At 47.0% G+C, this 21,564-nt stretch overlaps 1 protein-coding gene across 2 annotated transcripts in view; it reads left to right on the plus strand.

The window, feature by feature from the left end:
* Nucleotides 1-16,722, plus strand: part of FBH1 (F-box DNA helicase 1) — a 46,707-nt gene extending 29,985 nt beyond the window's left edge. For both annotated transcript variants that reach the window (XM_060097577.1, XM_060097576.1), the window contains exons 16-21: nucleotides 1,855-1,930; nucleotides 2,508-2,705; nucleotides 3,240-3,365; nucleotides 4,581-4,687; nucleotides 14,436-14,567; nucleotides 15,056-16,722. In XM_060097577.1, coding sequence (XP_059953560.1) covers nucleotides 1,855-1,930; nucleotides 2,508-2,705; nucleotides 3,240-3,365; nucleotides 4,581-4,687; nucleotides 14,436-14,567; nucleotides 15,056-15,226 — 810 coding nt within the window. In that variant the 3' untranslated portion in view covers nucleotides 15,227-16,722. The remainder of the gene's footprint in view (nucleotides 1-1,854; nucleotides 1,931-2,507; nucleotides 2,706-3,239; nucleotides 3,366-4,580; nucleotides 4,688-14,435; nucleotides 14,568-15,055) is intronic.
* The last annotated feature ends 4,842 nt before the right edge of the window (nucleotides 16,723-21,564 follow it).

Raw genomic sequence — 21,564 nt, forward strand, 5'->3', positions numbered from 1 at the left:
GCACACAGGCATTTGGGTTTGTGACTGTTTCCCGAGCCTGCGCTGTGAAGTCCTTCCCCCTGGCCATTCTGGTCCAGTGAGTCCTGTAAAGTCTGGCCCAGCAAGGACTGTGGACCTTTTCCTCCGTTATTTAAAAAAAAAAAAAAAAAAAGATTGCCCTTCTCACCTGTGTGCACGCGGGGCTGCCGGCTGCCTGTGAGTGTCCTGGGGTGTGATGATCAATCGTGTAAGACAAGCGAGGTGAGGGCACAGCTGGGAGGTGCCCGGGGCACCGGATGCAGAGTGTACACTGGTTCTAGCTCTGCTTCTTCACTAACTGTGTGTGGCTTGTGGCAGCCCCTCTGTCTCTGGCACAGCGGCACCACTGCCTGTTGCACAGGGAAGCTAGGAGGGTTGAGTGACATGTGTACGGTGTTTTTAACTCTTGGAAGCAGAGTTTTATGTCTGAGAGACATTCACCCATTCATCTATGAAAAAAATATTTTCCAGGGCCTACTATGTGTAGGCCCTCAGTACATACAGTAAGTGAATCAAAATCAAAAAATTTCTGATGCTCCTTTTTTTAATTTATAAAGATGATGTAACCAAGTTACAGAAGTTTTGGAAATTAAAAGTAAAAAAATCACCCTTAATCTCAGTGTTTTATGTAAAAATTCTCATTTTTGCTAATTATTTATGTCTTTGGCCTTACGGTTGTGTATTTTTACACAATTGCATTTAGAGTATACATAAAAGAGTATGTGTTTTTTTACTCCACCCACGAGCCTATTTTCTCCCATGCTGCTATTTGAGTGACTTTACAATACTTTCTCAGTGGATGTAGCATAGTTTAACCATCTTTGTTATTGTAAGGAAATGGTACTGTTGGAGCATCTTCCATGCCGGACAGGATGTGAACTTGTTCTCTCCCCTCTCTCACTCCCACATGTGTCATCCTGCTTGATCACTTCTGGTTACGTTATAATCTGTACTGTCTTACTTTGGTCTCAGTTTGATGTTAATGTTTTATGTGTCCCTTCCCCAAATGATCTAAACCCTTGGAGTGTGGAGCCTTTGTCCTGGGCTCCAGTCAGCACTCAGTACACGCCTCCCAGTAGAGGTGGGCTGAACTGGGAGGGTCAGGCCCTCTCCTCCAGGAGCTGACCTTTTAACAGATCCAGTACCTGTAGACAGTCTAGTTCTTTCTTCAGAAGAAACAGCAGCGAGTGTTTGTGCTCCACACTTGGTATTCAGGTCTCATCTGTCTTCTTTGCTGCAGCTGTTTTATATTCCTGGAAGGTAGATGATTTAAATTGCCTTCTTTGACATGAGAGCAACATGCAGCTAGTTCTTGCCTTTTTTTAATTTTTTTTTTTTTGTGTGTGTGCGGTACGCGGGCCTCTCACTGCTGTGGCCTCTCCTGTTGCGGGGCACAGGCTCCGGACACGCAGGGTCAGCGGCCATGGCTCACGGGCCCAGCCTCTCCGCGGCATGTGGGATCTTTCCGGACCGCGGCACAAACCCGTGTCCCCTGCATCAGCAGGCGGACTCTCAACCACTGCACCACCAGGGAAGCCCTTGCCTTTTTTTTAAACGTAGGAGAAGTCTGAGGGAGCAACCAGAGCTTAGCACTGGGTCATCCTGAGTTTGCAGGCCGCGTTGTAGCCTCTGCTTTTGTGCGTGATGAAGGTTCCCACTCGCTGTCTTTATGCTTTGGGTGCAATTTGAGATCTGTTTCCAAAAAAAAAAGTGTCTCATTTCAAAATCCCACCTCTACGTTTGCTTTACTTTGTCCTGTTAACAACAGTAACAAAAATAAGACAAAAAATTAAAAACAACAAAACACCAAAAAATCCCACCGAACAACTTTTTCAGGGGATTAAATCATTTGGATTGGACAGAATCATTGATATTTGGACGCTTCTTCAGCCGGAGGAAGAACGGAAGAGACGTGAGTGTCCTCCTTGCTGTGTGGGGTGGACGCAGGCACATAGTGGCGGGGTGGAGGCAGGCGGGCAGGTTCTGAGTCAGTTCCCATTTGCTCTGGAGGAGCCGGTGTGGCTTCTTCTCATTAGCAGTGGGATGCCGGAGACCTCCTGTTTTCAGAGGCATCGATGGCTCTTTCCAGACCCTTTTCTCAGGAGTCACGCTGGCCCCTAGGCCGTCTTCCCCACCATCTTTCTGTCTGCCCGGGCGACCTCGCACACCGAGACTTCTGCATGGGCCCCATGTGATCCTTTCTAACATTTCTGTAGCGCTTTCGTTTTTTCATTACTGCGCAATTTCGAATCCCTGAGAAGCAGACAAGGATGTCAAAGGCAGGGCTCTTGACCCTGAGTTTGGAGCTGGAGGGGCTATGGCACAGGTCACTGTGCTGACTTGCCCAGGCGCCCGCGGCAGGTTAGTGATGCCGTCGAGCCTGGACCTGGGGTCTCCAGCTCTGAGACCATTCGTTTATCATGTGGTCAGTTAGGAGTGCACGTCGGTGCAGCCTGTGTCACTTTGACCCCTACGCGTGTTCCCTCTAGGAAACCTCGTCATTAAAGACAGGTTCATCAGAAGGTGGGTGTACAAAGAGGGCTTCAGCGGCTTCAAGCGGTATGTGACTGCGGCCGAGGACAAGGAGCTGGAAGCCAAGATTGCAGTCGTGGAGAAGTACAACATCCGGATTCCAGAGCTGGTGGAAAGGATAGAGAGATGCCACATAGAGGACTTGGACTTTGCAGGTGAGGGACACGGGCTCTTCACTTCCCCCTGGGGGCGGGGGCAGCCGGCCTCCGGTGCCTCTTGCCAGCGTGGACATCATGGGTGACCAGGGGTGGCTGTGTCAGCGGAACAAGGCTGCTGTTCTCCTGTGGCCCCTTTATTTCTGTTCTACTTCCAACCCGTAGAAGGGGCTCCCGAGTCCCATCTCTGCTACCGGCTGTCCCTCGGCAAACCCCCAGCCTCTTCTGGGCCTCTGGGCCTCTGTCCCCTTGTGCGTAGGAAGCAGGCGGTGGGCAGCCGCCGTGAGCTGTGGACTGGGACTCGGCCGTGTTCGCAGTACCTGCAATGAATTTCTACTTTCCCCTCGTCTTCTTTTTGTCTCTCCCTTTTTTTTTCTGACTGAGGTTTCCTTTCCCCCTTTTTCTGCAGAGCCGCACCCAGGCAAGAAAATGTAATTAGCGTTTTGGGAGTGGTGGGAAGTGTAAGCTTTTCTCCTCTTTCTTTTCTTTCCCCGTCACCCCCTCATCTGCCCGTCCGCTGTGTTTCTGTTCCAGAGTACATCTTGGGCACTGTGCACAAGGCCAAAGGCCTGGAGTTTGACACTGTGCATGTCCTGGATGATTTCGTGAAAGTGCCTTGTGCCAGGCACAACCTCGCTCAGCTGCCCCACTTCAGAGTTGGTAAGGAGACCGCTGGCGCCTCACTGCAGGGCTGCCTTGCTTTTTCTTGCATGGTGTGGCTCCTTGGAAGGATCCTTCTAGAACAAGAAAATCCTCCTGCTCCTTAATTTGTTGTTCTTAGACTGTGTGTTTAGAAAAACTGAGCCTCCAGGGTCCACCTCTCTCAGGGCTGCTCGGAGGGCAGCTGTGTTTACTGCGTCCTGTTTAACCTGCACCAGTTCTTCAGCTGTGGGATTTTCCCCATCAGACAGAAGCTCTAAAACAGTTTACCTGCTCACCAAGGTGTTTTTTCTTTAATTAATTCTCCTTTTTATTAAAGAGGCCCGAAAATCATACAAGGGATTAGTGTAAGCACTCTATCATTTGTCTGCTTTTGTATCAGTTTATACTCAAGGCTACCTGTTAAACTCTAAGCATCTAAGCATCAGTGCTGTTTTGGTTTTGTCTTATAATAAAACCATTTGAAGTTTTCCCACAAACAGACAAACAGAAGCTCTCTGTTAGTCATGGAGTCAAAATTTGGGTATTCTGTGCCCCCTAGTCTGTTAGAGTTTTGTTTGTTTTCAGAGTTGGTGTTTGTAGGAAAATTTTGCTTATAAAGCCAGCAAATCCTGAGGGATTTTTGGGGCGATGGGGAGTAGTAAACTTCTTTTGGCTGTGTTGGGTCTTTATTGCTGTACGAGGGCTTTCTCTAGTTGCGGTGAGCAGGGGCTGCTCTTTGTTGTGGTGCACGGGCTTCTCATTGCAGTGGCTTCTCTTCTTGCAGAGCACGGGCTCTAGGCGCACAGGCTTCAGTAGTTGCAGCACGTGGGCTCAGTAGTTGCGGCACAGGCTCTAGGGCACGTGGGCTTCAGTAGTTGCAGCACGTGGGCTCAGTAGTTGCGGCATGTGGGCCCTAGAGCACGCGGGCTTCAGTAGTTGAGGCGCAGGCTCTAGGATGCACAGACTTGAGTAGTTGTGGCGCATGGGTTCAGTAATTGTGGCTTGCGGGCTCTTGAGCTCAGGCTCAGTAGGTGTGGCGCATGGGCTTAGTTGCTCCACGGCATGTGGGATCTTCCGGGACTAGGGATCGGACCCGTGTCCCCTGCATTGGCAGGCAGATTCTTAACCACTGCACCACTGGGGAAGACCCGAATAGTAAACTTTTAGATAAGAATATAAATTTCTGTAAGCAGTCTTCTGTGTTGATATTTTTTTTCCCTTTGCTTTCTTCAGAATCGTTTTCTGAGGACGAGTGGAATTTACTGTATGTAGCAGTAACTCGCGCCAGGAAGCGTCTCATCATGACCAAGTCACTGGAGAACATCTTGACTTTGGCTGGGGTAAGAGGACAGCACGAGTTAATTTAACAACGTCCGGATTTTACCGGGTTTGAATAAGAGATCAGCCAGCCCGGGGCCTTCGAGGCTTTTGGTTGGGGGTCTGCATCAGAAGAGAGGGGCTTCTCTTTCTTGGGTGCTTGGAGGCCGATTGCCAGTGGGGGAGGGTCCTTGCTAACCACAGAAACGAAAACCTGTGTTCTTTTCTACGTTCTTTCCTGAGTCAGTTTTAGAAGTTCTTTTTAAAACACTAACTGCGCTCACGTCTTTGGTGAGTTCTCCCTGCTCGGTTAACACTCAGCACTCTTCGGGAAGAACAGCAGGAATGTCCTCTGGGTCTGCAAGCCCTCCTCCTGCTCCCTGGTCTCTTTTGGACTGGTGGACTCCAGACTTGGACAGAATGTGTCCTGCCAGGGAGAGCGCGTGTTCAGGCACCTGTCCTTGTCACTGGTGAGAAGCAGGAAAGTGTCAGCCCTCCCTCTTTACCCCTCACAGACCAGCCCCCTCCCCCACCCCCTCATTTCCACGTCTTTTCTGCCTTTCGAGGTCTGGAGGATAAGCTGTTCAGTTTTTTCAACCCTGTTGGGTTGAAACTAGAACAGAAATTTGAGCTAATGGTTACTACTTCGTCTTTCTTTCCCTGAACCAAAGATTCTTAAGCCTGAAACGTACACGTAAAAGAGACTGTAAATATTCTTTTTTTTTTTTTTTCTTCTTTTGGCTGTGCTGCATGGCTTGCAGGATCTTAGTTCCCTGACCAGGGATTGAACCCTGCATTGGAAGTCTTAACCACCGGATTGCCAGGGAAGTCCCTATAAATACTCTTTTTTCCTTAGCCGTCTCCCAAACGTGTGAGGTTTCGTACAGTAGGAGGATTTAGTCCAAGTGCCTCAGTGCGTGTTCTCTCAGAGGTGAGAACACAGGGAGCCGCGGAATCTCAGCTTTGCTGCTCACGGCTTGGGGCCTGGGCTGGAGGAGATGGGGGGCAGTGGTCTTTTCTAGTAAGTGGCGTTCACAGTCTCAGAGTTGGTAACACAGAACCCTGATGCTCATAATTGAATATCTGTTGAGTGTCTGATGTGTTCCAAGTGCATGTCTAGGCCCTGGGGGTGTGATAGTGGGCAGGAGAAATTCCTCCCCTCACAGAGCCTGAGTTCTAGGACGAGAGGTAGATGGTAAACAAGTTAGCAAATAGCATTTCTCTTCACATTCTTGAGGAAGAGTGTGTCAGCGCTTAAAAGGGAGAAATTGCAGATGAATACTCTGTATGACCTGTCGTGGCAGCAAAAGCTTCTTGCGTGAGACTGATGACCTTGCATTTTTATCGCACTTTTCTCTGAACCCTCTCTGGCATTTGTCTTCCGTGCCTCTCTAAGACAGGCCTGTTTGGCCATAAGAATATTTCTGGAATTTGAAGTCAGCTGCATGCTTCCCCAGCAGCTTTGCTTCGCCTGGGCCTCGCTGTGTGTAACAGCTAATGTGTCAGCGCTTAGAACTGTAAGCCTTTTTCTTTGGCTGCACCCTTGGTGGCACCTGGGTCACCCAGTGGGGTTTCCAGAGAGGACTTAGAGCAGAGTGCTGCCATCTCTTTCTGTCAAGGGCCAGATGGTAAATATCTGAGGCTTTGCAGGCCTGTGGTTTCTGCTGCATCTTCTCAACTCTGCCACCACAGCAAAGAGAGCCGTGGGCCATCTGTTCACAAACGGTGGGCCACGTCCCAATAAAACTTTGTTGACAGCAGCAGACACTGGTCTGGATTTGGCCCCTGGTTGCAGTTTGCTGACTCCTAGTGTAGAGATAAGCATGGCTTTTTTTAACCTCTAAAACCAGTACCTAGGGAGTGAAGTAGGAGAGTAATTTTTATGTACAAATAATCTGTACCTACTGTGTGAGTTTTTGCATAAACTTTGATCATAAGTAATTTTTTTTTAGAACCTGTAGTATGGTTTTCTTGTAGAACCTGTGTTATGGTAGTGGTTAGATTTGTAACAAAAGCAGATTGTCACATCCGTGACTTTTTTTGTTTGCGGTATGAGGGCCTCCCACTGTCACGGCCCCTCCCACTGCGGAACACAGGCTCCGGACGCGCAGGCTCAGCAGCCATGGCTCACCGGCCCAGCCGCTCTGCGGCATATGGGATCTTCCCGGACCGGGGCACGAACCCGTGTCCCCTGCATCGGCAGGCGAACTCTCAACCACCGCGCCACCAGGGAAGCCCACATCCATGACTTTTAATGGAGGTCTTGTAGAGCAGTGATATTTCACAACATGGGCTACATAAGGAAAATTTTGAGACGTTTTAAAGTTGAGAAAATGGTATATCGAATTTCCGTGTACAAATCACCCTTGTGTATATTTGGAGTCCACGTCTCTAAAACACCATGGACCTTTCTCTAGTAACCACGGTCTCATTTTATATCTTATAAAATTTATGGTGGTTCCTTATGGGCTCTACTACCCATTCTGCAGTCATACTTTTATGATTATCTCAGAAATGTCTTTTTACAGTTGATTTGTTCAAATTAGGACCCAAACGCATGTTTGGTTATAAGGTCTTTTAAGCTTTTTAATTTAGAGCAGCCTAGGACCTCCTGCGTCCTTTCTGACGCTCCTGTCTTTTTGTGGAAACCGAGTTTGTTGTCCCCCAGAACATCTCCCATTCTGGGTTTGTTCTGCTGTCCCCCGCCCTGGGCTCCCCATCACTGGAAGTCACTGCAGGGACATGACTGGATTTGGGTCTAACTGTTCTGGCCAGAATCCTCCATTGGGGGGTGGGCAGGGGGCTTTGATTTGTGTTGCATCCCATCAGGAGGCAGCGATTTCAGATCCTCTCCCTCTTAGTGATGCTCAGACTGTTCACCTTTTTAGTAGACCGAGCTAGAAAATCCGTATTTTTGAAAAGAAAAATCAACAGTTCTGATTATTATCATACTGATAATTCCAATCGCAATTTTTAATTTAAACTTCTTGTTGTTAAACGTGACACAAATGTATAAAACACATGGGCGGGTGCAACCAGGGGTGAGGTGGGCGTCCACCCAGGTCAGGAGAGAGGGTCTGCCAGCTGTCCCCACTGCCTTCCTGGTGGCCTCACAGCCAGCACCCCCACCCCACCCCCACTCCCGGGAGTAGCCAGCACCCCAGCTGTGACCACGAGCACTTTCTCCCTTTTCTTCAGAGTTTTTTGCCGAGTGTGCACCACGGACAGTGAAAACCTTTTCTTCACCTGCTGTCCTTCTGCTCCCATTTCGTGAGGCTGCTCTGTGTCCGCACTGTCGGAGCCGGTGGCCAATTACATTTAAAAACCTCATCACTTGTGGTTCTCCAGCCCAATCAGATTTAACCTTTAAGGATGTTTACTTCTTTTAAACGCTTGAATCTTTTCTCTTACACTGAAAATCTTGGTTCCGAACAGTATTTATTAATTACTTATTTACACTATTCTGTGTATAAAAGTTTTAAAGTAATACCAGTATTACTGTTGGCAGAATACTGTATGGAATTTAAGATTTCCTACCAGCTCTGTTTCCCCACATTCCACTGAGGATGTGCAGTCAGAACAGCATGTTCTGAAGGTGCCTGAGATGAGTCTTTTCCTCTTTGTGTGGTTTGATCACCAGCTTAATTGCAGGCAGGTATGTTTCTTTGTCTACACTTCTTAAAAGAATTGCTTTCCTGTTTGATTATCTTTTTTGAATGTATAAAACTTACATTTTCAAAGTGAAAACTTTGTAACAGGTGTATCCCCGAGAAGTCTCATTCCCTCCCTGTCTCCTGCAGACTTTCTCTCCCTCCATTGTTGATAGCTAGTTTTTATTTATTTTTTAATTTTTGGCTGCGTTGGGTCTTCATTGCTGTGCACGGGCTTTCTCTAGTTGTGGCGAGCGGGGGCTGCTATTCGTTGTGGTGCGCAGGCTTCTCATCGTGGTGGCTTCTCTTGTTGTGGAGCAAGGGCTCTAGGCACGCAGGCTTCAGTGGTTGCAGCATGCGGACTCAGTAGTGGTGGCATGTGGGCCCTAGAGCACGTGGGCTTCAGTAGTTGCGGCACGCGGGCCCTAGGGCGCAGGCTCAGTAGTTGTGGCACACGGGCTTCGTTGCCCTGCGGCATGTGGGATCTTTCCAGACCAGGGATCGAAGCTGTGTCCCCTGCATTGGCAGGCAGATTCTTAACCACTGTGCCAACCAGGGAAGTCCCGATAGCTAGTTTTTAAAAATTAGTTTTTGATTTATCCTTCAGTATTTCTTTTTGCAAATATTGACAAATATGTATATATGTATTCTTCTATTCTCCTTTTTCACAGAAAGTAGCATTCTGTAATATTCTGTACCTCACTTTGTCACCGAGAAATAGACATGGAAATCACTCTTTATCAGTTCCTTTTTTTTTTAATACATCTTTACTGGAGTATAATTGATTCACAATGGTGTGTTAGTTTCTGCTGTATAACAAAGTGAATCAGCTATATGCACACACATATCCCCATATCCCCTCCCTCTTGCGTCTCCCTCCCACCCTCCCTATCCCACCCCTCTAGGTCATCCCAAAGCACTGAGCTGATCTCCATGAGCTGTGCAGCAGCTTTGCACCAGCCATCGATTTTACATTTGGTCGTGTATGTATGTCAGTGCTACTCGCTCACTGTGTCCCAGCCTCCCCTTCCCCGCTGTGTCCTCAATCTGTTCTCAACGTCTGCATCTTTATTCCTGCCCTACCACTAGGTTAATCAGTACCATTTTTCTAGATTCCATATATATGTGTTAGCATATGGTATTTATCTTTCTCTTTCTGACTTACTTCACTCTGTATGACAGACTCTGGGTCCATCCACCCCACTACAAATAACCCATTTTCGTTCCTTTTTTATGGCTGAGTAATATTCCATTGTATATACGTGCCACATCTTCTTTATCCATTCGTCTGTCGATGGACATTTAGGTTGTTTCCATGTCCTGGCTATTGTAAATAGTGCTGCAGTGAACATTGTAGTACATGTTATCTTTTTGAATTATGGTTTTCTCAGGGTTATATACCCAGTACTAGGATTGCTGGGTCCTATGGTAGTTCTGTTTTTAGTTTTTTAAGGAACCTCCATACTGTTCTCCGTAGTGGCTGTATCAATTCACACTCCCCCCAGCAGTGCAGCAGGCTTCCCTTTTCTCCACACCCTCTCCAGCATTTATTGTTTCTAGATTGTTTGATGCTGGCTCTTTATCAGTTTCTAAAGCTCTTTCTACAGCTGAGTAGTATTCACTGTGTCCATTTATCATGATTTATGTAGCTCCTCACTGATGGGTATTGGGTTCTTTCCAGTCTTCTGGTTTTAAAACTAATGCCACAATGCATAATCTTATGCACAAGTCACGTTCTGTCTTTGTCAGTGCTTCTTGGGGATACATTTCTATAGTCTAAATTTCTGGGTCAAGGGTAAATGGATATGTCATTTTTCTAGGTATTGCTAAATTCATCACATGGATTTTATACCTTAGAGTCCCACAAGTTATGTATTAGAGTCTAATAGGCTTTTTAAAACTAACTGGAAGCTTATCAGTTGGTCACTGCATATATTTTATGGGGAAAATGAATTTTCTCCATGGAAAAAAGAACACAGACTCTATAGAAATACTTCCCTCTTACTGAGGCTGGGCTGGGAAACATCTGTTGGCCCACAGGGGGCCTCTGAGGAAGCCTCGGAAATATTGCCCATTTGCATGACTAGATGTTTCTAAGTGTGAAGGACCTTGCATGAGGACTTCTGCTTTTTCTTTATCGCAGCTGCAATATGAATCAATTTGGGGACATCCTGTTTCAGAAGTGGCTAAGTCTACCCTCAGCTCATGGTGGATCTTGGAGGCTCTGGAGGGGGAGAGGAGGGTAGTCACTGGAGAAGGTGAAAGCAAGTCGTGCCTGGTGAGGATTTAGAACAAAAGGGAGCCCTTGTTTCCTGCTACCTTATCACCTGTAAGGTGACGAGCCATCCTGGTCTCCCCTGTAACCAAGAGTAGGGCAGGCAGACTCCTTTTTCTCTGACCCCCTTAGAAAATCTAGGTAAACACCTTTTGTTTCTTTAAGTTTTGAGGAAGCGAGGGGATCATTACATTATTGAATTATTAAATGACGTGGAGTTATGCTGGTTGCTCAGAGACGCTTCTCAGCCTCAGCATCTTGGATTCTGAGCTCCAGGCTCACGGGCCTCTCCTTAGAACAGGGCCTGCATAGAGTCAGCACTCAGTGCACGTTTGTGGGATGAGGGACAGCAGCATCCCCTCCTGTTGTGAGGCTTTGCGGGGGTGATTCTACAGATCCGGGTCAGACAGGGTCCTCCACGTGGGCGCTCTGAGACCTTGGCAAGTTACTCATCGCTCTGTACCTCTGTTTCCTAGTCTGTAATACTGGCAAAACGGTGATCACCGCACCTCAGAGGAGGCGGTTGGAGAAGGGTTGTGATGAGCTGATGAGATAACTGCATTACAGTCGATTGGGAGAAGTGTCGGGGTCCTCAAAGACGGCTACTTGTCTTTGAGACTTTGACCTCCAGGGGCAGGGGCCAAGGGAGGCCTGGCATTTAGGAGGAGATTAATAATAAGCAGGACATACAACAGTAAATCATAAAACAGGTAAATCTGACTGCATCGAGATGTAAAGCTTCAGTGTGATAAAGTAATAATAGCTAACATATAGTTAACCCTTTAAAAAAACATCTTTTGTGATGCAGTTGTTGTTTTGCCAGTTTTACTGATAAGAAAACTGAGGCACCAAGTAGAGTCACCTGCCCAAAGGTGCACTACCCCAAAGGGGGTAGACTGGGCTGTGAACTGAGGTGAGTCTGCAGGGCCTGTGCCCTTCACCGTGCCGGCCGCGGCTTTGCATGAAGTTAAAAGACCCGTCATGTAGTGGAGGGAACACTTCCCCCATCTGTCCTGCATGTGCTTACTGAGCGCAGCTGTACTCAGCACTGTACTGGGCACAGTGCTGAGGTCCTGGGCATGAGCCAAGCATAACTCTGCCCTCCTTGAGCTTATGTGATTGTGGAAAAGAGGACCCACACAGTCATAAAGAACCGCACATTCCTGAGATACAGGTAGCCTAGTGGGTAAATGGGCAAAGGAAGCCCCAAGGGTCGGGGAATCTGTTAAAAAATATATATTTATGCAACCTCCTTGATGGTCAGGGAAATGCAACCTAAAATTGTCTGATGGGTGAGAATGAAGAAGTCTGTCCTTTCAGATTCTGGCCAGGATGGTGGGGGGTGGGCACTGGTTCTCAAAGTGTGGTCAGGGGAACCTTCTGGGAACCTTTCACAATACACACTGTACATGTACTCCGTGCTCTTCTCATAATACTGGGTAGTTACTTGCCCTTTTCCCTCAGTGCTCTCACAAGTGTACAGTGGAGTTTTCCAGAGGCCACATGGCATGTCGTCACCACAGATTGAACCCAGAGGCAGAGATGGGAGCCCGGTTGCCTTCTTTTAAGCCAGACATGAAAGAGATTTGCAAAAGTGTATAGCAATGCTACTCTTCTCATTAAAGTTTTTTTTTTTTTTTAATAAAAACCCTGCAATTATTTGAGCCATTATTTAAGTCTTACAGGCAGTAGAACACAACGCCTAATTGACATATTAGCTGTCCAGTCTGTTTATTTACGTTGATTGAGCTGGTTTGTTTTCATGGTACCCTTTGTTTTTTTTCTTTTTTCTTTTTTGGCCACACTGCACGGCATGTGGGATCTTAGTTCCCCAACCAGGGATTGAACCTGCGCCCCCTGCATTGGAAGGCAGAGTGTTAACCACTGGACTGCTGGGGAAGTCCCTTGTTAAGGTTTTTTTTTTTTAATACAGTTGTTTTTCATAAAAATATACAGGTTAACATATGATAGGTTTATTATGTTTTAAATGAATTAATAAACATTTAAAAACGTTTGGGACTTCCCTGGTGGTGCAGTGGTTAAGACTCCAGGCTCCCAATGCAGGGGGCCTGGGTTCGATCCCTGGTCAGGGAACTAGATCTCACACGCGTGCCGCAACTAAGAGTTCGCATGTGTCAACTAAGGAGCCCATGAGCTGCAACTAAGACCCGGCACAACCAAAAAACAAAAGTTTCAATTTCTAATCAGGTAAACATTAGTAGCTATAACTAATGGAAGCAATGCTTCTTTGGAGCCTTTAATGTTTATTAGTGTAAAGGAGTCCCGAGACCAAAATGTTTGAAAACCGCTGCTCTGCAGCAGTGTTTTTCCAACTGTACATTGCAGTTTATTAACGATTTAGGAACCTAGTTAGTGGGTTATGATGATCTTTAAAAAAAAAAAAAGGGAAGTGGAGTAAAGTCTAAAGGAGGAATCAGTCCACAGCATGTGAGGTTACATACTATTTTGTGAAACTGGTTTCAGTCTTTCATACATGCATATGTGTGTATGTAGAATTGTAATGCTGAGTGGGTTTCTTGGCGTGGATTGGGGTCAGAAAAGGTAGAAAGCCCTAGAGGACCTCTTGCATGTGTGGGCGGGAAGTCATGTACAAGGATGTTCATTGCTGCATTGTTGGAAATAATTTGGTAACATCAGTCTCCACACAAAGGGACTGTCTTAATAAAATGTGGGAGAGTGAGATGATTGAATCCTGTATAGCACTTAAAAGAAATGTACTAGATGAGAAGCAAACCAACAGTATAACACTTATGTAAATAAATACCTATAAGATGACACCTTATGTTCTTAGAAATATATGTTAAGTGTAAAGCCAGTTTAGAATGGATTGGAAAGGATGCATGCCAGATTCATGAGGCTGCTTTCCCCTAGGGAGGGAATGTGATGATAGATGGGCAAAGGGGACTCCAAGAAAATCTCTAATTTTATTTTAGAAAGGATTTCCCACAGTTAGATTGGGAACACTAGTGTTTATTTATTTTCTGTTCTTTCCTAAAGCAGGTAGCCAGATCCTGAAAGAGAGAAAAACCACATAAATCAGAACCTTGGACACGGATTTTGCAAAAATTGGATAAATAGCCAGTTGTAATCCAAAACAACATGAAATCATAATTATTTTGTCAGCAAGTATTTGCAGTCTTACTGGTATTGCCAGAAGCTTGTTAGCCTCCTGTAGGGCAGCAGCAGACCAGACCCCGGTCCCTGCTCTCACTGCATTTCCCATCTGGCGTTTGATCTGGGTGCCCATCGTGTGCAGCCGCTGAGCACTTAGCTCCCGGTGTTGTGTGTCTTCCTCACAACAGCCGGGTGAAGTGGGTGCTGGCTTCTGTGCATTTTACAGATGGAGAAACTGGGGCTTAGAGAGGTTGAGTGTTTGCCCCCTAGGACAGCCAAAGGCTTGCGAGATGGTAATGGGCAGGACTGATGTGGGCAGGTCTTTTAAGCCATCTGGGCTGTAAAGAGAATATACAAGTCATCCTTAATGATTCAGGGACAGGTCAGCCTAAGGTAAAATCCAGAAATAGTCCTGAACTATCATTATAGACAAAAGTTTCACATTTGTCCATTCAACCTTTCTTTTTTAAACTGGCCGTTTTAGCAAGAATCCAGCTAGACTGGGTCCAGCTGTGAGTGTTCTCTTGGAGACGGTGCTATAGGCAGGAAGAAGGTAGAGAAACGGAGGGAAGATGCAGGGGTCAGTGCTCTTCTCATTCCAGGACTTGTGCAAGGTCTACAGAGTGTTGACAGCCCTCAGCCGTTGGGGTGTCCAAGTAGGAAGTGGCAGAGGCATTAAGGTGACTCTCGTCCTCACTCTTTCCTTCCCAGGAGTACTTCTTGCAGGCAGAGCTGACAAGTAATGTTTTGAAGACAGGCGTGGTCCGCTGCTGCGTGGGGCAGTGCAGCAACGCCATCCCCATGGACACCGTGCTCACCATGCGGAAGCTGCCCATCACCTATGTACGTGTCTCGGCCGCGACCTCTGCTCTCCATAGGATTTTTAGTTCAGTCGTCTGTGTGCCCATCTGGGTTGTGGGTGAGGGAGGTGAACGGGAAGCTCATCCAATCCTTCCACGAGGAAGGCCCGGAGGTGTCCGGTGGGCGTCAGTGTCACAGACGCTGGACACAGTGGGGCCAGGCTGGGTGACCACAGTCTGGGAGATGGGCTTGTGTGGACACTCAGGTGAGGACTGTTTACCTGGGGGCCCAGTTAGGTTTTTCTTGGCTCTTCATCCCTTGCCTTGATACGTTCTGGGGGATTTGATAGAGCAGAGTCCACCCTGGGCGCTTGTGCTGGGGGAGGTACGGCCTCAGGGCCACACGGGCGGGTCTGAAAGCATCAGTCATGATGGCAATGCTGGTGGTGGTTGGTTCACGCTTCTTGGTGGGAAACGCTTGCCCTTCAATTGTTCCCCCCTCCGCTCCCTTTTTCTCATCCCGCGCTGCAGAGCAACAGGAAGGAAAACAAGGGTGGGTACCTGTGCCACTCATGCGCGGAGCAGCGCATTGGGCCGCTGGCCTTCCTGACTGCCTCCCCCGAGCAAGTGCGCGCCATGGACCGCACCGTGGAGAACATCGTGCTGCCCCGGCACGAGGCCCTGCTCTTCCTCGTCTTCTGAGGTGCAGGGAACTCTCTCCTCCGGCCGGGATGCTGGGCAGACTCCTGCCTCCGTGGACGGCGGCATGGGGGGCTCCCTCCCTGAGACCGGACTCACTCACAGAGCATCTTCTGATGAAGATGAAGCCGACTGGAGCTGGACTTGCCGTGTCTCCACCCCTGGAGGTAGCCAGACCCCACTGCCCCTCCTCCACCCCAGCAGGCCGGGGATGCAGGGGATGGTCTTTTGATAAAAAAAAAAAAAAGAAAGAAAAAAAAAGAAAAATTATGTATTTAAACTTTTATTACAAGGTTTCGATTAAACAGGCATTGTAGCACTGGCGTTCCACTGTGTGACGGCCCCTGCCTTCAGCCCTGCTGTTTCTCTGGACTTTCTCCTTTTCTCCTCTTACTCTTTTCAAAGCTCTGTAACTGTTCACAGTGCACACCAAGCAGAGTAGGAGGCTTATTGTCCAGGGTGACAACTAATGCATCAAAAATGAGATTTTTCATGCTGTGGGGAATCACACATGGATAAGACACAGGATGCGCCTTTGTCATCACGGGGTTCACAGCCTGAACAGGGAGGCAACATGACATATAACAAGACAAGTACAAAGTGACACTAGCTAGACACCTTGTGTTCCCACAGGTAGAACGGAAGACCAGAAATACCTGAGAGGGAGGTGGAGTAGGCCAGCCATGTTGTGGGGGAGACAGGAGCAGGTGGAGATGGGCAGCTGGTACCTAGTTCACTGCCTGGGGTTGCTGGGTGGATGTCGTAATAAAGCTGTTCTTACAGAGACCAGTGGAAAAACCCACGTCACTTAGCCGTACATGGATCTGGTTTTTTACATTTTTGCCATGCAGCACTTCAGGGATGCAGATGGCAGGTGAGGGCATTGCCCAGAGAGGTCACCAGCTAGTGTCTGAGCCCAGTCAGCGGAGTGGAGAGCAGACTCCTAGCCTCATTGTTGCGGCCGCCCCTAACCTCTCCCACGTCAGGCCTCTAGTGGAGTTTAGCAAGCAGGCTGGTGAGTAAAGCAAGGGTGCTGTTGGATCGGGCTGGGGTGCTTGGAAAGGGTGAGGGACACGTCTGCATATGGCAAAGAATTCACAGAACGGGCCCTGAAGACAGAGGTGGGATGGGGTGCTTTCATCTGCTCCGCCGGCATTCCTGGCCTGGCCTCGCCTCATTTGGTGCTTTTGGTTAACTCAGAGCAAAACAGCACATGAAAGGAAATGGTTTGGATTTGGAGGTCACAGTGCTCAGAGTCGTTCAGAAGAGGGGTTTGTGGGGGTGGGTGGCAAGAGGGGCCATGAACATGTTTTCTGGAAATCTGCTTTTACCAACCAGAGAGGAAGCAACTTATTTATTGGGGAGAAGTCATGAATTCTCTAGGCCTTCTCAGAGCACCTGATGCGGGGCAGGGCCCTGGTCGCGGGCGTCTGCAGTCAGCCGTGGTCCTGACTCAGAGAGGTGACAGTAAGAGGTGTGATGGGTGTGGGTTGTTTGGAGGCGGGCCGCTCGGGTGTGGGGCAGGGGGCATCCGGAGAGGGGGCTGCACTGCTGCTCTGGGGCGGGAGGGGTGTCTCTCTCAGAGGTGAGGTTGGAGGACCACCAAAGCGGGTGGTGCTGGAGCTGTTTTTAATAACGGGGTGAGTCGTTAGCTATTAAAGAAAAGAATATTCTAGAAAGAAGGAACAACATGAAGGTGTTGGTGGTCATGGCACTACCAGGGCAAAATGTCAGCACTAGTATTTTGGTACTTATTTAAAAAATAATAGGATCCAGGAATTGATGCTGGTACTTTATTTTTTTTAAGTGTTAAGAATTTCTAAAAAATCAGTAAAATCAAATGGTTGGTGTGTTTCAAATAGAAAAACAATTTTTAAATACACAGTAAAAATAGAAATGTTATTTATTTTAGTTTCTTATCAGTAATCAATTTAAGATAGAAATTCCTATATAAAACTTACGATTTTGTTAAATATACTTATAAAGTTAATTATATTCTATTTATTTTTATTAAAAAATTTTTATTGAAGTGTAGTTGATTTACAATATTATATTAGTTTCAGGTGTACAACATAGTGATTTAATATTTTTATAGATATACTCCATTTAAAGTTTTTAAAAATGGTTATATTTCCCTGTGCTGTACAATATATCTTTGTTGCTTATCTATTTTATACATAGTAGTTTGCATCTCTTAATCCCATACCCTTATCTATAAGTGTTAAATATCCATTATCACTTTACTATAAGTGATTAGATGGAGAGAGTAAAAGCATTATTCAAAAATGTAAACTAAACACTACATGAAAATGAAAATCTTTAGATCTTTTATAAGGTATAGTCTTTAAACTATGGGGCTTCCATGATTTCATTTAGTTGTTAATGTATTTTTGTGCACAGTTTTCTGTAGAAGTTTGTTTTGTTTTTACACCACGTAAATTGGGAGAAAAAAATAATTATAAGCTAGTTCCAAATATTTTTCTTTGGTTCATTAATTTTAAAATAATCCCTCTTATTTGATAACTTAGAGGAGTTCTTTTTTCAGTTGTTTAAGAATGTGCAGTGTACTGATAGCAAGTTCTAGTTTTTTTGTTTCAAAGTTAGGATTTCTGATTTGTCTCTGTCTTTGACTTTATCATGTATATAGAGGTTCTGATGCAGAGTTACTCATATAAAAACAAATTCTGTTATGTCATAATCCATTTGTTTAGAAGGTATTTGAAATAAAATAAAAATTATTCTTGGAATAGAAGTGTTAAAATATCATAGTGCATTGTAGACTATGCATTAGTTTTTCCTTTCACATAATCTCAAAACGTATTTCAGATTTTAGATTTTTTAAAAACTAGGTGAGAGTATTTGACCAACCTGAAATGTTGGCATAGAGAAATTTTAAAATGTCACAGAACATCAGCACCTGAAATTGCATTCACTAAAGGTACGCCACTGTAGGAAAGGCTTGGGGAAACAAGATGTGTGTGGCTGGAGAATGTATATAGTAGGAGCCCGCTAGCTAGGGCCAGGTAACAAAGGGCCCCTGGACACGAAGGAGTTTGGGTGGTATCCTCAAAGATTATGAGTCAATGAGAGATTTTAAGACATAAGATTTTGTTTTCAGGAAGAACATTCCAGTTGTAGATTGGAGGATGTTTTAAGAAGGTCAGATCAATTAAGAGGCTCGGACTTGTGATCTCTGCAAGAAATGACAGCTGCTGGGCTGGACCAAGACAGGCAAAATGGGTCTGGTGAGGAAGGGATGGATCTAGGTGAGTGGTCCTCAGAGTGTGGCCCCAGGTGAGCAGCGTCAGCATCCCTTGGGAACTTGATAGAAATGCATATTCTGTTCTTCACCCACATCTACTGGATCAGAACCCATGAGACAGGCCCAGCAGCTGGCATTTAACCAGCCCTACAGTGATTCTGATACACACTGAATTCTGAGAACTTCTGCTCTCAGGATTAAAAGGTAGAATCAGTGGGACTTTGTGCTTCAGTGGGAGTGGCAAGTTGGTGATAGGAATCCCGATGGGACCCCCGGTCTTCTGGCCTGTTTTCAGGATGGGTGAGGGTACCCATCATTGGAATAGAAAACATAGGATGTGGTAGGTTTGTATTAAAACAGTGATGGGTTTGGTTTTGACATGTTGAGTTTGGGTGCTTATGAGAAACCCAGGTAGATGTGTCCTGGAGGCTATTGGGGGAAACAGGTGTGTACATCAGCAGACCCGTTCGGGCTGGAAGCAGAGGGCTTAGAGCTGTCATGTGTAAGTGGTGGGTGAGGTAGATCAGTGTAGGGGTCTCTGAGCTCACCCCAACATAGGGTCCAGAGAGAAAAGAGCAGAGGACAACCAGGCTTGGGAGGAAAAAGGAAGAGGATTCTGTGAAGGAAGTGACAGCTAGTTCCAAAAGATAGAGCTGCCGCTGAATTCAGGAGAGGAAGGGGTTTAAGCAGGAGTGGGCTTCAGCATCCAGCACTGTCCAGACCGAGGGGAATGAAGGTACAGCGCCAGAGGTGACGGTGGTAGTGTGGTCAGTTTCAGTGAGGCCACGAGCCAGACTCTGGGGGCTAAAATGTGGGTGGGGTCCTTCGGGTAACTGGATGGACCCAACATACGTATGTACTTCGGTGGCTTCCTGAAACCATACTCCAGTGATGACAAATAGGATTCTTTTTTTTTTTTTTTGCGGTACGCGGGCCTCCCACCGTTGTGGCCTCTCCCGTTGCGGAGCACAGGCTCCGGACATGCAGGCTCAGCGGCCATGGCTCACGGGCCCAGCCGCTCCGCGGCATGTGGGATCTTCCCGGACCGGGGCACGAACCCATGTCCCCTGCATCAGCAGGCGGACTCTCAACCACTGCGCCACCAGGGAAGCCCCTAGGATTCTTTTTTTAAGGCACAAACCTGTTAGGACAGAGACAACATGGAGGAGGTGACAACCACAAGATTCTGGAAGTTGGAAGGCAGATAAGTGAGTGATAACTGACAGCTCACCCGAGAAAACTGAACCCCGAGCCCAAGAACTCTGAAAAGAGGTGGGACTCGATGGCGCCGGGAACCAGTGGAAGTAGGGGTAAAGGTGGAGCTGGGAACAGTGGCAGAGAGTTTGTTTAAAAGCCAGTTAAATCCTCAGGTTCTTCCTGTTCTGTATAACTGGGCAGCGTCTCATCCTCAGCCCTGGCAGAATTCAGAGGTTTAATCTCTGGGGAGGATGAAATCGAGGAGCATCTCATGTAAGAGACCAGGCACAGCTGAAGGCAGGGGCCATAGTGAATGCAAGGCCGTTGGCCTTAGTGAGCTCGTGCTGCTGCAGTGGAAGACTTGTAAACCACAGACACTGACTCCTCACAGGTCTGGAGGCCGGGAGTGTGAGATCAAGGCGCTGGTGTGTGTTTTGTCTGCTGAGGACCTGCTTCCTGGTTCATAGACGTGGTCTTCTCACTGTGTCCTCATGTGGAGGAAGGGGTGAGAGCTCTCTGGGGTCCCTTTTATAAGGACACTAATCCCATCATGGGGGCTCGACCCTTATGACCTCACAGAATTCCCACCTCCTAAGACCATCACTTTGGGGGGTTAGGAGTCAACATTCTAGTTTGATACACATATGCACACATGCACACATGTGCACACGCTTTACGTGGGAAATAGACAGCTCCTTCTCTAGGGAGTATAACCAGCTTCAGCAGAAACACCGACAGTGACGTAGAGTTTCCTTAGGTGACTGGCCAACCAGAGCACCCACCATCTTCAGACCCCACCTAAGTGCTCAGTTTCAAACAGGATTTTAGTGCTCAACTCTTATTAAATAGGAGCAGCAAACCAACCAGATGTGGATTGCCAGCTATTTGAAAAGAGCTTCCAAGATGAAGGTTGGATATCAAAACAAACAGAAAAGAATCAACTTGAAAGAAATGGTCTGTGCAGGGAAAAGAAAACATCTAAATTTCTTAAATATATTCAGAGAATAAGAGAAGATAGTGCATCCATGAAGCAGCAGGACCAAGTGTGTGTGTGTGTGTGTGTGTGTGTGTGTGTGTGTGTGTGTGTGTGTGTGTATTTGGAGACAAAATTGGAAGTATAAAATAAAAAACCAGTAGAGTTGTTGAAAGAATTAAGTTGAAAAAATACCGAGGAAGTTGAGCAAAAACAAAGACTGAGAAAAGGAGGGATTTCCCTGGTGGCGCAGTGGTTAAGAATCCACCTGCCAATGCAGGGAACACTGGTTTGAGCCCTGCTCCGGGAAGATCCCACATGCCACAGAGCAGCTAAGCCTGTGCACCACAATGACTGAGCCTGTGCTCTAGAGCCCGCGAGCCAAAACTACTGAGCCCGCATGCCAGAACTGTTGAAGCCCGCACACCGTAATGAAGAGGAGCCCCTGCGCGCAGCAATGAAGACCCAATGCAGCCAAAAATAAATAAATTAATTTAAAAAAAAAAAAGAATTGGGGCTTCCCTGGTGGCACAGTGGTTGAGAGTCTGCCTGCCAATGCAGGGGACACTGGTTCGAGCCCCGGTCCGGGAAGATACCACATGCCGCGGAGCGGCTAGGCCCGTGAGCCATGGCCGCTAGGCCTGCGCGTCCGGAGCCTGTGCTCCGCAGCGGGAGAGGCCACAACAGTGAGAGGCCTGCGTACCGCAAAAAAAAAAAAAAAAAAAAAATTGTACCAATTAAAAAAGAACAGTAGTCAGAACCACCTTAAGAGCTTCAGCCTCGGGACAGCAAAGGGGTTTCAGGAAGAGAAATCAGGCTGGAAAAATGTATTTTTAATCATGAAAAATTACCCAGAACTGAATATGGGTTTCCAGGTTGAAATACTGGTAAAATGTATGAAGATGAACC

Source organism: Mesoplodon densirostris, chromosome 4 (genome assembly GCF_025265405.1).
Source record: "Mesoplodon densirostris isolate mMesDen1 chromosome 4, mMesDen1 primary haplotype, whole genome shotgun sequence".
Classification (NCBI taxonomy): Eukaryota; Metazoa; Chordata; class Mammalia; order Artiodactyla; family Ziphiidae; genus Mesoplodon; species Mesoplodon densirostris.